The 16,911-nt window shown below is 40.1% G+C and overlaps 1 protein-coding gene across 3 annotated transcripts; it reads left to right on the forward strand.

Moving 5' to 3' along the window:
- Positions 1-2,330: 2,330 nt before the first annotated feature.
- Positions 2,331-14,068, forward strand: LOC118919700 (olfactory receptor 4C46-like). 3 transcript variants are annotated; one of them, XM_057490403.1, is made up of 2 exons: positions 2,331-2,354; positions 11,367-12,281. In XM_057490403.1, exons 1-2 carry the CDS (start codon positions 2,331-2,333, stop codon positions 12,279-12,281), a joined length of 939 nt encoding a protein of 312 aa, XP_057346386.1. The 3 variants fall into 3 exon arrangements, with proteins under 3 accessions (XP_057346386.1, XP_057346385.1, XP_036755769.2); XM_057490402.1 differs by lacking the exon at positions 2,331-2,354 and adding an exon at positions 3,451-3,457 and having other exon boundaries at positions 11,347-12,281; XM_036899874.2 differs by lacking the exon at positions 2,331-2,354 and adding an exon at positions 14,043-14,068 and having other exon boundaries at positions 11,352-12,261.
- The last annotated feature ends 2,843 nt before the right edge of the window (positions 14,069-16,911 follow it).

Below are 16,911 nucleotides of genomic sequence, written 5' to 3' on the forward strand. Positions count from 1 at the left end.
AACTGGTATGAGGTCACTGGTTAGGGAGTAACAAGGCTGGCAGAGATGGTGAGGAATGAGATACACAGGAAAGGAAAGATAAAGGAATAAACACTCTCTCCCCATGAGCTTGGCAGGGAAGAAAGGGATACATCATTAAGTTAAAAAGACATGATAAACTCAGAGGAAAGGGCACTCAAAGTTTAGTAAAGCTTCCATTTTGTTTATTTGGTGCTTTCTCCCATCACATTTTCTTAGGCTCAGCCTCATCTGTACACATTGAAGTTCACTTAATCTCTGTCTCTTCCGCATACAAATCCACGCCTTTGAAGCTTTCTCATGCATTCCAGCTGTCAGGAACTCCAGTTTTATACTATCTAATCTGATTCAGATCAAACGATTTAGCAAAATAATACCATTGTTATTGGGTAGCTTAAGTTCATTGTTTACAACTCATAATAATGCTTATTTTGACAGAAATATTATTACCTCTGTTACACAGATAAGATCACAGAACTGTCTAGAGGTTAAATTACAAGCTCAAATAACCAGTAAGCAACAAAAACAAGAAAATGGGTATTGTAAGTTTATTGGCTGCTTCCAGGCTTTGACAGTTGAGTAGCCCTGAGTAATGAAGGATCCTTGCACTTCAGCATAAAGGATGTCAAAAATCCAGTGTTTTGTTGATTGTCCACCTCTGCATTATGCCAGTGTTGACCAAATTTTTCTCAGGTAGCTGGTATCAGCCCACAGAAGATGATAGCTGGTCATATCTATACTCTCTTCCCTGCACAAACATGCACTAGGGCACTCCTTAGAGACAGATGCTGGTGTTCCATTGACATTCTCTGGTCATATTACGTGCTCTGCTGCAAAACTTTTAATTTTGATGAACTGCATTTTATTATTATTTTAATGACTACACTGTTGGTACTATATTTGAAAATATTTTTTCTAATCCAGAGTCACAGAGATCATCTCCTATGTTTTATTCTTAACGTTTATATCTTTACATTTCACATATAGTTCTCAGACACATTTGATAGAATTTGTACAAGGTTTGATATATAGATGAAGATGGTGCTGGTGGTGGTGGTAGTGGTGGGACATACGAATGTGCATCACTGGTATTTGTTGCAAAAACTTTTTCTCCATGGAGTTGCCTACAGACCTTTGTTAAGAATTAGTTGACCAACACATGCAGGTCTGTTTCTGGAACTCTCTAGTCTGGTCCATTGATCTGCTTATCTATATTAAAAAAAACACACAACATGTGATCACAGCAGCTTTATAACATACTGTGAAATCATAACATCAAATAATGTAAGTTCTCCAACTTTGTTCTTTCTTAAAGTTGTGGGAACTAAGTGAGGTGCTTTCCATCACACATGTTTTATATCACTTTGGAAACTTCCAAATACATGCCTGTTCATATTTTGTTTGGGATAATTTGAATCTAGAGTTTATGTTAGAGAGAATACACATTTTAATAATGTTGACTCATGATTTAACTCCATGGACACAATTCTTTCTACTTACAGTGTGATTTTGTAATATTAGTGCTCATCACCTAGTTAAGGGATTCCCTCAACATTTAGCAATGATGGATTTATAAATTAAATTCTTATATAAATGGAGAGAATTTCTTAAATTATATATTTAAACCACCAATATTTACTAAATATTCTGTTTCAATTTACATGGTGCACCAAACATTTTATCAAGTTCTATGCATTTACTTGACAAGTATTTTTGAGGATAGTAGGCATTATGCTAAAGGCTGGAATATGAATCCTTTAAAGAATAGCTAATAAGTAAGTGACTAATCTAAGTTCAATATATTTTTGGTGGGCTAACTGTATATTTATATGCTTTACCAAAAAAGTCTTTTGGATACTTGAGAAAACACATGATAATACAAGCATTTGGAAGGTTTTGTTTCATAACATTCTTTTAATGGGCTAAGTATTTCCTCAGATCCAAATTCAACTTCCAAGGTCCACCATACCATACACACAGACAAAATCATCACACACACACACACACACACACACACACACACACACACACACACGGAAATATACTTAGTACGTATCAATACTTGAAAAAACTGTCCAAACACTCTTTAGAAAATATAACTCTGGAGGGAGAAATCCCAGGGCAAAATACTTTTGAAACTGAAATAAAAGGGAGAAATAAAGTGGGAGAAAGCCATTTATTGCTTGCAAGCAGTCATCCACTTTTAATTGCCCGTGTCTTTCATGGCCCAATTGCAGAAAAAGTGGCCTCACCCAATCTCTCCCATCCATATATGCCATCACACCCCCTTGTAATCACCTATTGGTATGTAGATGGACTATTTCTCTCCACCCCTTGTAAACACGTATTGATATGGAGATGCACTAATACCAGGCAAGAGATTCCAGAAATGTTGCAATTTTACCCACACACCTCTCCAGAAATCTCACCTCACAGTCTACACACTCCCCATCTTCGGCAATGGCCCCAGTGTGAGAAAACTGGATCATTGTAACCAGACTAATACATACAATAACAACAGCAATAAAATCATGGTAATCCTCAAGCCAGAGGATTCAGCTAGGTTCAAAGTCCTATGCAGATTTTGTCCATAGCTCACCCATTCCACAGGCTGTCAGTAGCCAAGGGTTCAGAGCAATCATCATGCAGCAGTGGCAGCTGGGGGACAGATCCAGGTCACAGGGACTGTAGAAGAAAATAACCTTAAGGGCGATAACATACATGTTTTAATGACACCAGCATAGGCAAATCTTGCCCATCAGGTAGGATGCACACAAGAGAGAGGTCCTGTCATAGGACAGTGGCAGGAATGGGATCTCATCCCAGCCTAGTACATGACTTTCACCCCCCTCCTTTTGGAAGTTACAGATGGGTCAATATATAGGGCTACGGGAGGTACATGCACTGGCCATAAAGTTAAACTAAAACTTCTCTGTAAGATGCTCTTACTTCCTGGATGTTTTGGGTACACTCCTGTAATCTTTGGGGTCCACTCTGCTGTTACTACAGAAACAAACAGGAGGCCAGCTTCCAGGCCTTTTCACCAAGGACCAGCCGTTGCTGGTCCATGTGTTGAAATGTCCAGGGCCAAGTCCACTTGACAGAGTCTCCAGCTCCAGCGCAGTTGCTCTGATGCCACATCTTGGCTTCAATAACTCCTCTTTGGTTTGCACATACAGTTGTATAGGAGAGGCAGTAATGTGTGTTAGCATGTCCACAGGGCTCAAGGCTCCTTTTCAGGGCTTCTCATTCAAATGCCATAGCACTGTTGGTTAGTGAACTGACCGGCTACATGGGCAGTTGGTGTTTGACTTCAGGCCAGATTTCAACAAACCATTCATTGTACCTCTCTATCATGCTTGCGCTAGTAGGGCTATATGGCACATGAAACTTCCACTTTATTCCTAACTGCTGCACCCATTCTTGTAACACATGCCCAGTAAAGTGGGAGACTTGATAGCTCTCAATCACCTGTGGCTGGCCATAGACTGCAACAAGACGCACTAGGCCCATCTTGGTGGTTTGTGATCTGCATGATATGCAGGAAAACCAACCAAGAGTCCAGTAGCTGTGTCCACACAAGTCATGGCATACCAATATCCTTTTGATATGCACAGAGGCCCAATATAGTCTATCTGCCACTTGACAAGAGGTATCCGCCCCTTTACTTTTGTCCCATGTTGTTGCAGGACTTGGTGTAAGTCCCTCTTAGGGCACACAAGGACTCCTACTGGGCTCCGCTGACTTCTTCAAAGATCAATGGCCAGCCCCACTAATGGGCTACAGCCCACATTGTCTTTTGCCCCACATGGAACCAAACGCTGATGTAACTCCAATGGGGGTAAATGCCTTATTCCCAAAGCCCACATTGTCTTTTGCCCCACATGGAACCAAACGCTGATGTAACTCCAATGGGGGTAAATGCCTTATTCCCAAAGGGATTTGTGCTTTCCCTGTCTAATTGCCTTACCCTCATATACATCTATCACAGCAGGGGTCACAGGAAACCACCTGGGGTTGCCATAAATCAGAGAACATGCAGCTCCTGTGACCGCCAGTGCCAGGTGGTACATTCACTGGGGACCAGTGAATTGCTAATTCTACATGTGGCCTCTGGTCCCCACCACATCCGCCAAGGTGGGGGGCCTTGTCTGCCCCCTCAGTTAAATCACTATGTCCAATTGCCTTCCTGTCAGGGTGGAGGCCCAGCTGGGGTCTTAGTATTCTACCCCAGGAAGTCCTGAAGACACGCAGGCTGGACACAGGGCCTTGCCTCTGGCTTCCGTGTCCTGGACTCAGCAGCTGGAACCGCTGCTCTGGCTTTAATTGCTTCCACAGCTCTAGCAAGATTCTATTGGGCTATCCATCAAGTTAGTCTTTCACTGAACCCACTATTATCAAATCAACCCATATCTGCGTCCTGGAGACCTTCACGGGGCCCTTTGAAACTCTTCTTTCAGTCACAGACTGTATTTCCATCTGTGCTCTTATTATTTCAACCTCATGCAGATCTGCTGTAATATGAGTCACCTCACTTATGGGTTGCCGTATGTTGGAGGCAAGAATAGTCACCAGGGACCCAAAGAGGGGTGGGGGAGCTGCATGGAGCACCAGATATTTCATTCCCATGGTGAACAACTCCTCATCGGGGCCCTGGGGGTCCATATTATAGATGATGTTTCTCATGTCCAGTCCCCATAGAACCCACTGGAGCTCTGCATATGTTTTCTAGCTAACGGGGAAGTTGGGTAAATCACCCTGATTAGGCCAGACTGCCCTAAGGGTTGCAGTCAGCCAATCAAAAAGCACATGATTCCCTAGGGACTGATGGGCATTTTGTATCCTCTGCCAAAACAGAGGGTCATCAGGGAAGCCAGTTTCCCCATTTCTTACCCATACAGAACAAAGTCCTCTACTCCTAAATCTCAAAGGCACAAAAGCCATGTGTGCAGAGGCTCTGAGTGCTTCTGTCAAAACCAGGTGCTGGAATCCACGAGCTCGCCTGGGGGTGGGGGTGGGGGTGGGACACGGAGGCTCTACAGGCTGGGGAGGGGGCGGCTCCTCCCCCCGAGGAAACCACAGTTGTGTCATTATTTTCTTAGCTACCACCAGGCGGGCGTTCAGTACAGGAGGGGTTGCTGTCTCGGGCGGTGGCCTCGCAGCAGCCCCCTCCCCGGCCCCAGCTCTCTACCATCTCCAGGGTGAAGCCACTACTCTTTCCTCCCCTTTGCAGCTCGCATTTTTCTGCTGCCTCCTCCTGTGTCTCTAGCGTGTCTCTCAGCAGCACAGCCTCAGTTGTCCACACCTTTCCTCCCCTTTTCAGAGCATCCCACAACTCGTCTTCCTGTTCTTCCAGTCAATTCTGAGCTGAGTCCCTCTGGTCGGTAACCCTTTCCAAGGCCACAAGAAACAGCCCCCCCCCACATACTCCTGCAGCCCTGTGACTGCTCAGTTCCCCTGAGCCCCCCTATGTTGTGGAGGGCCAACTCCACTGCCTCTGGTGTCCCCATCCCTCCCCAGGTTTGGGGAGGGCCCATGAGGCACTTTACTCCTGACCAGATACCCCCTGGGGAGTCCCCAGTTGAATCCCCACCAACCACTACGGGGATCCCTGGGTGAGGCCCACCATCAACTGTGGGGGTTCCCAGCTGTCTCCCCACCACCCAAAGGGGGTCCAAGGGTATTTCCCTACCATCCATAGGGGCATCCCACCCGCACATTGTGCCCATGAAGACAGATTCCGGGTTTACAGATCCTGCCGACTCATGCTGGAGGCAGCTTTGGGGGAAGACTCGGGGTGAATCTCCTATGAAATACGGGAAACTGAAATAAGTCAAGGTAAAGAGCAGGTTGGGAGAAACCATTTTTATTGCTCGCAGAGTGCTCCGATGCGCTGGCCAGGCTTGGCCCTGACAGTCTCCTCTGGCTGCAGCTCACGATCCACAGCCACGGGGTGCTGTCTGCCTCCTGCCTGCCTCTTCCCCGAGGAGCTCCATTGGTGACGGGAAGATGCCAGACCAATTAAGTACCAGGAAAGGAGGAGAGGAGAGAATGGCCGTTTTCTCTCCACCCACTGCCCCAGATTGACAAGAGGCTCTGCAAAACAACTATTGATATGTAAATGAACAGATTAGTTGGAAGATTCTGGAAATTCAGTCATTTACCGCACACCAGGGCCAGAGTTGATGCACTGACCCCCCATGACCAGGCTGTGTTACTACTGCTTCCTTCCCGCTGGGCCCAAGCCACTGCTGCCCTTGCCCTCCCAAAGCCACCATCCCTGCTGCGTCCACCGCACCCCCAGCCAGTCACTGCAGCGAGACCAAGTTCCTGGTTCCATGGGAGGTCTGCACGTACCTGCACCTTATATGCCAGTGTCACAGCCACGCAGAGCACCTGTACCAATGTCACACTCAGTGTTCAAAAGTTAAGAGCGTTTCCTCTGAGATCAAGAACAGCACAGAGATGCTCACTCTCACCAGTTCTATTTAACACAGTCCTGCAAGTCCAAATCATAGCATTTGAGCAGTGAATAAATAAATAAATAACATATGTATGGGAAAGGAAGAAGTTAAATTATCTATTTATAGATGATGGGATCTGAAATATTGGAAATCCTAATTTGACCAAAAAACTGTTGGAACTAAATGAACCCATTAATTGAAGGGTATAAAATCAACACACTGAAATCAGCTGCATTTCTATATTCTAACAAGTTATTTGAAGGAAAAATTAGGAAAGCAATCCTATTTTCAATTGATTCATAAACAATGAAACACTAAGGAATAAATTTAACCAAGGAGGTGAAAGATTTGTACACTGAAAACTCCAAGACATAGATGAAAAGATTAAAAAAGAAACAAATAAAAAGAAAGATATTTCATGCCCATGGACTGGAAAAATTAATATTGTGAAAATGTACATACAACCCAAAGCCATCTACACATTTAAGAAATCCCTATCATAATTTGAATAGCATCTTTCACACACATAGAAAAACCTATCCTACAATTTATTTGGAACCAAAAATACCCCAAATAGCCAAAGCAATCTTCAGAAAGAAGAGCAAAGCTGGAGGCCTCACACTACCTGGTTTCAAGCTAAATCACCAAGCTTTATCATCAAAGCATTATGGTGTTGGCGTAAAAGTAGTCACTGGAAGTGAACAGAGAGCCCAGACATAAACTCACACATATCCCATCAACTGAGTGCTGACAAGGGCACCAAGAACACACGATGGGGAAAAAACAGTCCCTCCAATAAGCGGCTTTGGGAAAACTGGATATTCACATGAAAAACAATGAAATAGGGCCACTATTTTAATTTGAAATGGATCAAAGACAAATAAGGCAGGTGATACCATAAAACTCCTAGTAGAAAACATAGGGGAAAAGATCTTTAACTCTAGTTTTGTATATGATTTCCTGGGTTAGACACCAAAAGTGCAGGTAAGAAAATCTAAAATCAATACATAGGACTACATTAAACTGAAGAGTTCTGCACAGCAAAGGGAAAAATTAATAAATTGAAAGGCAGCCTACAGAATGGGAAAAATAATTGCAAATCGTGTAACTGATAAGGAGTTAATTTCCAAAATATATAATAAATTCAAACAACCTAATAGAAAAGAAAAAACAAATAACCCAATTAAAATTGGGTAAAAGACCACAATAGACTTTAGGGCAGATCAATGTTTGTTAGATTGACATAATAAGTATATACCATAAGAAAAAGTTAAAAATTGAACTGTCTATTTTAAAATGCTCATCAGATGCCATCCTTTTAATAAAGAGAAGACAATCCACAGCCTAGAAGAAAACACACTACATAAAATATAAATTTTAATAAAATTAAAAATGATTATTTATTACTGTTCATTGAAATTAAAATTAAATATAAATTTATTAAAAAATTGATATATAAAAACTATATTTACATATAACTTTATACTTTTATAAATATATATAGCTTTAACTATAAATTATATATAAAAATAATATAGTTATACAGATAAAACATATATGTGACAAAAGACATATATCTAGAATACATAAAGAATATTTACAACTTAGTAATAAGAAACCTGGAATTGCTATTTTTAAATTGTGCAAAGAACATGAAAAGAAACTTTTTAAACTTACAAAAAAATAAGATATACAACTGGGCAATAAGAACATGAAAAAAATGCTTAACATCATTAGTTATCAGGAAAAACAAACTAAAGTCACAATAATTTATCACTACATGTCATGTAGAAAGACTAGAAGGAAAATAACTAAAAATAACTAAATTCCAAGTGACAAGAATGTGGAACACTTCTTGTGTTTGAAATTGGAGCTCTCTTCTTCTGTTTTGACATCTGTCTGCAATCTCAGTGCTCTCTGCTATTCCATACCCACCATACCACGGGTCCCAAAGATAACTTGGAGTTTCTGTTTGCTTGCACAACCCTCTGATAACTGTGAAAAACAGCTTTTGGCATCAAAAACTTCCAAATGGCAGCTGCACCCTCCCTCCTTTATCTCTCAAGCAATCAATAGGGGGCTTCCAGAGGGTTTAATGGTGACGCGGGGAGAGAAGCTCTGCCCGAGACGGGAGCCCACAGAGTAACTGCAGTACTGGTTCCCACCCTGGACTTGGGCCACCTTGCTATTCACATGACATTCAACTTCTTAGAAACTCAAGTTTAGACAGAGGAGGGAGGCACACACGTTTAGGTTCCAAGTTCAGGGAATACAATTCCCCATTAAATTTCAAAAAAGGGTGTTTCTCAAACATGTGTCTCTAGAATATGTTTCTAAGACAAAGCCTTTCCAACAGAAGAGATAATTAATTCCTGGGAGAGAAAGTAGCAGCTACAAGATCCTTAACCTTTATGAAAACCTCTTTAAATATCCATGCAGTGCAAGGGGAAATGATTTTTGTTGACCACATCTGCAGAGCAAGATGCATCATGGGGGAAATGACCCATCTGAATGTATCTCCTCCACTCGTTCTCACTCTTGCCTACAGGATCAGAGCCATCTATAGAAGATCATTTATCTATACTTTTCAAATGCATCCATTCTAAATTCAAATACAGGTTTCTATTAAAATTTCTGAGGCTATAGGCTAGAAGAAAAGATTTATATTTATAAAAACACTTTCTTAACAACTTTGATGTTGAATAATCTGAGTAGATTCTTTCTGAGTATGTCACATCTTTCATAATGAAAGTTACTTATTTCAAGAAGAGGTCAGTTTGAAGACGGATTGTTTCTGAACACCTCCAAACATAATTACGTTCATCTAACTCTGTATGGTAAGTTTTTTACTGGGGCAGATGCACCTCAAAGATTTTTACTTTATGTATATATATAATCATTATATGTCAACACTTTTCAAATGTAGTAATAGGGCATTTATCCTCATGCTAATTCTTCAAAAGACAGGTTGCAAATAATGTTAACCTATTTTGAGAGATTAAGAATTGGAGACTCACAGATATTAAGTAAATGGGGGGACCCAGTTCACTAATATTTAACATTTTCCTTTGCCCAAATGAGACATCTCCTTTAATAATCAAGACTAATCATGAGACTGAAAAAAAATTTTAAGTACATTTCACCCACAGAAAAGGCCTAAATATGAATATTAAATGACACAAATCATCAGTTGTTTAGTCCATGCATGAACGTGGAGCACACTTCCTAGGATGTGTAATATGAGTCTTGTGACTTCTTTAAAACTAGAATCAGAGATGAATCCTGACCTTTGGCATGGTTAAATGTTTCTCTGTATCATCACTCAAAATGTAATTCTTCCTGTCTTGGAGCATACACTATCATAATAGATGAGTCCTCCGTGTGTCCACAGCAGCGTGGAGAATATATTCATGTATCTTTCCTCTATCAATCCTCATTAACAACCTGTCTAGTGGATATTTTATTCTCACTTTATAGATGAGGAAAGAAGGACTAAAGATGCCAAGAAGTACCTCCAGGAGAAAGAAGTTGCAAGTGGAAGAGGCAGATTCCAGTCTGGTCTTTCCGATTCTCAAACCAATACACAACCACTGTGGCTGTCATTTTCAACATTCGGCAGAGCAGTCAGGGGCCCAGGAGGGAGGAAATGGGGCTGAGGGAGAGACCAAGACAAAAGTGACTTTCAGTGAAAGCACTACCACATTTTTATTAATATCTGGAGATTCCAATACGCTAGTGTGTGTGTTTCTGTGTGTGTGCATCTGTTGATGAAATTGTTTCGGATACACCAAAGAGATTACTGGTTCAACATTGTTTATTATAACAATGGAGGGCATGGATTAAGAGTCTGAAGGAAGAAGAAGTTACCAAGTATAATCTGACCTAATCTTAGCTCTGCCCTTTATTATTTGCTTTATCATGAGCAGGACACTTAACTTTTCTATGCTCTTATTTCCTACTCTGTAAAATAAGAATGAAAATGGTAATCATCTCTTAGTTTTATAGTGAGAATTCCATAACCAAATGACTGCAAAATACTTGGAGCCAGTAAGTATTGATTAAGTTTTAGTTAATATTACCATTATTGTTACTATTAACATAGCCTCTGAGATTGTTTCCTTATTTGTGGAATGGTTGAAATAATACCAACTATAAAAGTTGCTACCATACTTTGCACATAGCAATCAATTACTAAAAGTATGTTTATGAGCTATTATAATGGTATGAGAATTAGACTGAATACATTATACATTCTTCACACTAGCTCCAGGATCCTTTCATTTAATTCCCATCACCAATACCCTGCTATCCTTCATTATATTATACTATATGAATATATTATAAATAGTCTGACACTGGGGTTTCTGTCTCTGGCTTCCGTCCTCTTACTGAACCTCAAACCACTTCATCCAAGACACCCCAAGATCATTAGTGGAGTTATATCCAATAATTCCCTTTCCTCAAATTCCTCTTCATCTGTCCATTCATATTCTCAAATTCCTCTTTATGGTCCCCCATCTCCAAAGAATACAGGGAAGAATCCTTAGCTTTGCATTCATGGCTTTTAAATCCATGTTCTACCTCCCTTTTCTTACTTACCTGCCAGGACATGTTAGGCTCTAAGCCTCCTCAGACAACTAAGTGTTCACAAATGATCACTGCTTCTGTGTCTGCAAAAGTTCCTCATTACCCAGGAGATAATTTAGGTAATATCCAAGAATTCAGAGCTATTTACTCTCTCAAATACCCTCACAAGAATTCACATTCAATAGAATCTAGGTAGTTAATATGTGTTAGATGGAGAAGCTTAATAAATTGAAGGTTGTGTTAATAAAAACTAATTTTTTCAGGTAATGTAATTAAGATAATATGAAATACATGGAGAATAGAAACAATGTGACAGAATTTGTTCTACTGGGGATCACAGAGAATCCAAAGATGCAGAGAATCATATTTGTTGTGTTTTTTCTCATCTACATCATTTCTATGGTAGGAAATGTGCTCATCTTGGTCACCATCACCACCAGCCCATTACTGGAAACCCCCATGTACTTCTTCCTGGCCTATCTCTCCTTTATTGATGCCTGCTATTCCTCTGCAAGTGCCCCTAAACTGATTGTGGATTCACTCCATGAGAAGAAAACCATCTTATTCAATGGGTGCATGACCCAGATCTTTGGGGAACATTTATTTGGAGGTGCTGATGCCACCCTGCTGACTGTGATGGCCTATGACCGCTATGTGGCCATCTGCAAGCCCTTGCATTATACAACCATCATGAATCGGCGGGTGTGTGGCCTGCTAGTGGGAGTGGTGTGGGTGGGAGCCTTTCTTCATGCAACTATACAGATACTGTTCATCTTCCAATTACCCTTCTGTGGCCCTAACATCATAGATCACTTCATGTGTGACCTGATTCCTTTGCTCAATCTTGCCTGCACTGACACCCACACTCTAGGGCTCTTCGTTGCTGCCAACAGTGGCTTCATCTGTCTGTTAAACTTCCTCCTCTTGATGGGCTCTTATATGGTCATACTGCGCTCTTTACAGAACCATAGCTTGAATGCTAGACGAAAAGCCCTCTCCACCTGTGTCTCCCACATCACAGCTGTGGTCTTATTCCTTGTTCCCTGCATATTTGTGTACATGAGACCTGCAGCTACTTTATCAATTGATAAAGCAGTTTCTGTATTCTACACTATGATAACCCCTATGCTAAACCCCTTAATCTATACCTTGAGAAATGCCCAGATGAAAGATGCCATTAGAAAATTGTGTAGTAGAAAAGCTGATAAATAATTGTTTATTCAACTGATAAATAAATGTTTCTGGAGTCCCCATATTGATTCAACTGAGGCAAAAAACAAAAGAATATTTTGGAAGATCTCTGTAGGAAATGCACATGAGATAAAAAAAAGATAAATTTCTATAATTAATTGATTTTGCATTGAAAGGAACAGAAATGGGTGCAAGCAAAGGAATAAAATCTTAACCTAAGACCATAGTTAGAAAATTCTGCCAAATTAGTTCTACTAAATTCATACATGATATGGATTAATGAACTTTCATTTTAATACAAAAAATGAAATAAAATAAATAAAATATATGGGTACTGAGCAGTGATCTCTATAACAATTCAAACTGGCAAGCACTTCTATTGTCCCCCATTGTACTGAGGAGAGTATCCAGAGGTGCAGTGAAGAGCTAGTAAGGAGAACCCACCTGCTCCCTCAGACCACGCTCTTAGCCTCTGTGACACCCTGCCAGGCAATGATGAGAGCAAGGTAAGGTATTTATGTTATTACAATTTATTCAGCTAGGGATTGTGCTGCAGACTATATATATAAGTTATCAGTTATAATACATATTAGTTCATTGTATATAACTAAATTATAATATTTCATTAATAACTGCTTATTTTCACATGGTAACATAGTTGATGATAATGGGTTGACTGTAATATTGTGATATGTGATTATTTTAGAAATATAAAAGCAATGGGTCATTTAACCTTTAATGGGTATGTGATGAATATTATGCCATATTCCCAAATTTCCTTGTAGGCTTCAGAATCATGTTGTTTTGCTAATGACCATTATGCTGATGAACATTGAGAAATTGTGATGAATTAATTTTTGTATTTTAAATTAAAAGAATATTTCAAAGTCAGAAGGAATTTCTATATATTAAGTATATATTCATACCCTATAAAGTACTTGACTGCTACCTAATGATAGTGTCTACAAAAAGAACAATGTTTGGTGCATGAAAAATATTGAATGAATAAATGTAAGTTTAAAGTAAGATGAATAAAGCCAATAAAATACAGAGCAAAAAAAATGATACTGGAGATTTTTTCTTCTACTTTGATTCAGACTATAAGGAAGATTCATGCTAGACTTCTTTTGGGAACCAGAATTTATTTTAACTCCTGTTTTACTGAAATGAGAAAGCAATTGAAACTGCGATGCTCAGTGAAAGAGCAAATAGTTTGCCTTGATAATTCTCCGTCCTTTCAGCATTTTCACCTCTTGAATGTGGCTGTTTATTTTTCTCTGTTAATGGGTTTGATTTTGGTAGCATTTCATTATGAAAAGATGCTTTTAAAAATACATAGCTCTGTCTATAAGCAAAGCAATTCCAGGATAACTATATCCCATTCATTGCTTCCCTCCTTAATTCATTAATCAACAAATATTTTTGAACTCAAAAAAGTATTAGGCCCCTTGATAGGGGCTGGTGTTTTAGTGGTAAATAAAGAAAACTGCTGGTCTTGCCATCAGATAACTTACAATCCACTGAGAGAAATTCAAAAGGAAGCTTGAAATTCCAATATTATGTTATAAGTGGTAAGACAGTGGAGGCCCAGATGCTATGAAAGCAGGTTTGCGAGACAGACAACAAAGACATAAGGAGTCAGGAAAAGTTCCAAGATGAAAAGACATAATAATGGGACCCAAAGCATGCAAAGGAGTCAGCAGAGCAAAGAGGCATCAGTTGGACTGAGACCATTCCAGGAGAGAGAATGCGTGATACAGTCCAGAAGGTGGTAATAGCTAGGAAGAAACCTAATGAGTTCAACATAGCTGTGGTTGCTAATCCATCTATCCATGCAATTACTTGTTGAATGCCTACTGTGTGCTGGGCACCATGCTGGACACTAAGCTTATAAAGGGTAAATAGTAAGATCTGAAGCTGAAGAGATAGGAACAGGGAAGATTAAGGAAGTTCTCATAATTGTGTCAAGGCCAATGCTAAGTATCGTGGGGAAAACATTGGAAGATCTTTTAAACAAGTGAGTGGTGTAGTTTGATTTTGAGTTTTAAATGACAACTCTGTGTGGGTTATAAGAGTGGAAATGGGCTGAAGGGGTCAAGGCTGTGAGATGGAGAGCAGTTAGGAGGTTACTGCAATGCTATGGGTGCGAAAGGAGGGAGGCCTGGACTCTGGTGGTGCCCATGAGGAGGCAGTGTTTGGTGGACCCTGATGCTCCCAGCCCCGGGCCTCCGTCACAGGCCAGCGCACCTGCACTCCAGTCGCTGAGTCAGGCTGCTGAGAGCCAGAGCCCCATCCTTCTCTGACCACCTGCACCGGAGAAAGTTGGAGCTGCCACACCTGGGGGTTTATAACCATTATCTCAGGACTGGAACCAATGAAACACTGGAATTGGGGTAAAAAATGGCTGCTCCCTTTCCTCAAGGTGGAGCTAGTTGTGCAGCAAAGTGTGCAGCCCAGAACTTCCATCGTCCAGGCTGAAGCCAGACTCCAGGCTCCAGTCAGGACTGCATCCTTTCTTCTCCCTATTCAGCTCCTTTCAACCTTACTCTTTATAAAGCACTGTTATAAAAATACCAACACAAGATCTGCATTTAGGGAATCCTAATGGAGAATTAGAAAAGGCATCAAAAATTATTTAGGCACTATAAAGAAAAGACTTGATAAATGATGATGATTTTTTTTTTTATTGAAGGGTAGTTGGCACACAGTATTACATTAGTTTCAGGTGTACAACACAGTGATTCAACATTTATATACATGATAATTCTAGGTACCAGCTATCACCATACCAAGTTGTTACAATATTTTGACTATATTCCTTATGCTATACATTACATCCAGGTTACTTATTTATGTTACAATTGGAAGTGCGTGTATATATATATATATATATGTATATATATATTTTGTGAGGGCATCTCTCATATTTATTGATCAAATGGTTGTTGACAACAATAAAATTCTCTATAGGGGGGGTCAATGCTCAATACACAATCATTAATCCAACCCAAGCCTAATTTTCGTCAGTCTCCAATCTTTTGAAGCTTAACGAACAAGTTCTTACATGGAGTACAAATTCTTACATAGTGAATAAGTTACATGGTGAACATTACAGGGGAAGTCATCACAGAAGCTTTCGGTTTTGCTCATGCATTATGAACTATACACAGTCAGTTCAAATATGAATATTCATTTGATTTTTATACTTGATTTACATGTGGATACCACATTTCTCTCTTTATTATTATTATTTTTAATAAAATGCTGAAGTGGTAGGTAGATACAAGATAAAGGTAGAAAACATAGTTTAGTGTTGTAAGAGAGCAAATGTAGATCATCAGGTGTGTGCCTGTAGACTATGTGTTAATCCAAGCTAGACAAGGGCAATAAAACATCCACGTATGCAGAAGATTTCTCTCAGAACCGGGGAGGGGGTTCTAAGCCCCACCTCTGTTTGTCCCCATTTTCTCACCTGATGGCCCCCTGCGACTGTGCCTGTCTTAGGTTGTTCTTCCCTTGAGGAATCTTACCCATCTCTGGCTAACCAGTCATCTTCCGGGGCCATACAGGGAAATGTAAAGTTGATCAGTGAGAGAGAAGACTTATTGTTTGAAAAGGTTAGCTTTTTACTTCTTTGCTTATTTATGCCCTGTGGCTTCTATGCCCAGTATTTGTCTTGAGGTGTCTTTACCCCTTGGAAGAATTATGATACTCGGTAAATTCGATATATGGCACGAATTCTATTTAAGGGTTGTAATTAGAAAGGAAGAAGAAAAGCTATAGAAGTAGCAGGCAGAAGAAAACCTGGGGAGATTGATTATTTATTTGACATATCTTCTTGTAACTTCAGCATGTATAGTTTTTAAACTACTAAGTAAATTGTGCACATACATTAACATACTAGGAGTACAGTTACGTAACCAAAGCATACCTATAATTACCAGCCATCTCCAGTGAAACCAAGAAAACCAGTTAGGCATCTTAGGCATTTGTGAAAACTTATCTATGATATGGTGGATAATGTCCAACTGAACTTGAACAGTCTGAGAGAATTCAAATAAATTAAAACAACCCATTCCTGGGGACTGTTCACATCCCATATGTTCTTTTAACAGTAAATAGTCTGTAGTTGTAAGATTTTGGAGTGCTACAATTTTCACTTCTCCTAATTCTTGGTTGAGTTCCAACAGTATAGATCCAGTCAAATCTGTTCTTTTACTGTATGCACAGGCCAGTTTAGATATCTCCTTCTTCATTCCCATGGCAAGTCCAGGAATTGGTGGGATGAGTGCATCTACACCTGTAGCAGTGCATGGATCTTTGTTGGGGGTTTTGATGATCATCTTCTGGCATGAGTCCTCCCGAGAGTGCTGATGTTGAAAGTTTTTTTCATATCGTATCTTAGTTCATTTTCGGGGTAGCCCAATTAGGCTTTGATCTTCTGTATAAACACAAAAAGGCCCTTTGCCTACACTTTTATATGCCCTTTGTATCATTGTGTAGAGCTTATTGGAGGTCACCACACAGGAACTGCTTTTTTTTTAACATTAATCTACACTTACGTGACGAATACTTTGTTTACTAGGCTCACCCCTATACCAGGTCCCCCCTATATACCCCATTACAGTAACTGTCAATCAGCGTAGCAAAA

Source organism: Manis pentadactyla, chromosome 13 (assembly GCF_030020395.1).
Source record: "Manis pentadactyla isolate mManPen7 chromosome 13, mManPen7.hap1, whole genome shotgun sequence".
NCBI classification, from domain to species: Eukaryota; Metazoa; Chordata; class Mammalia; order Pholidota; family Manidae; genus Manis; species Manis pentadactyla.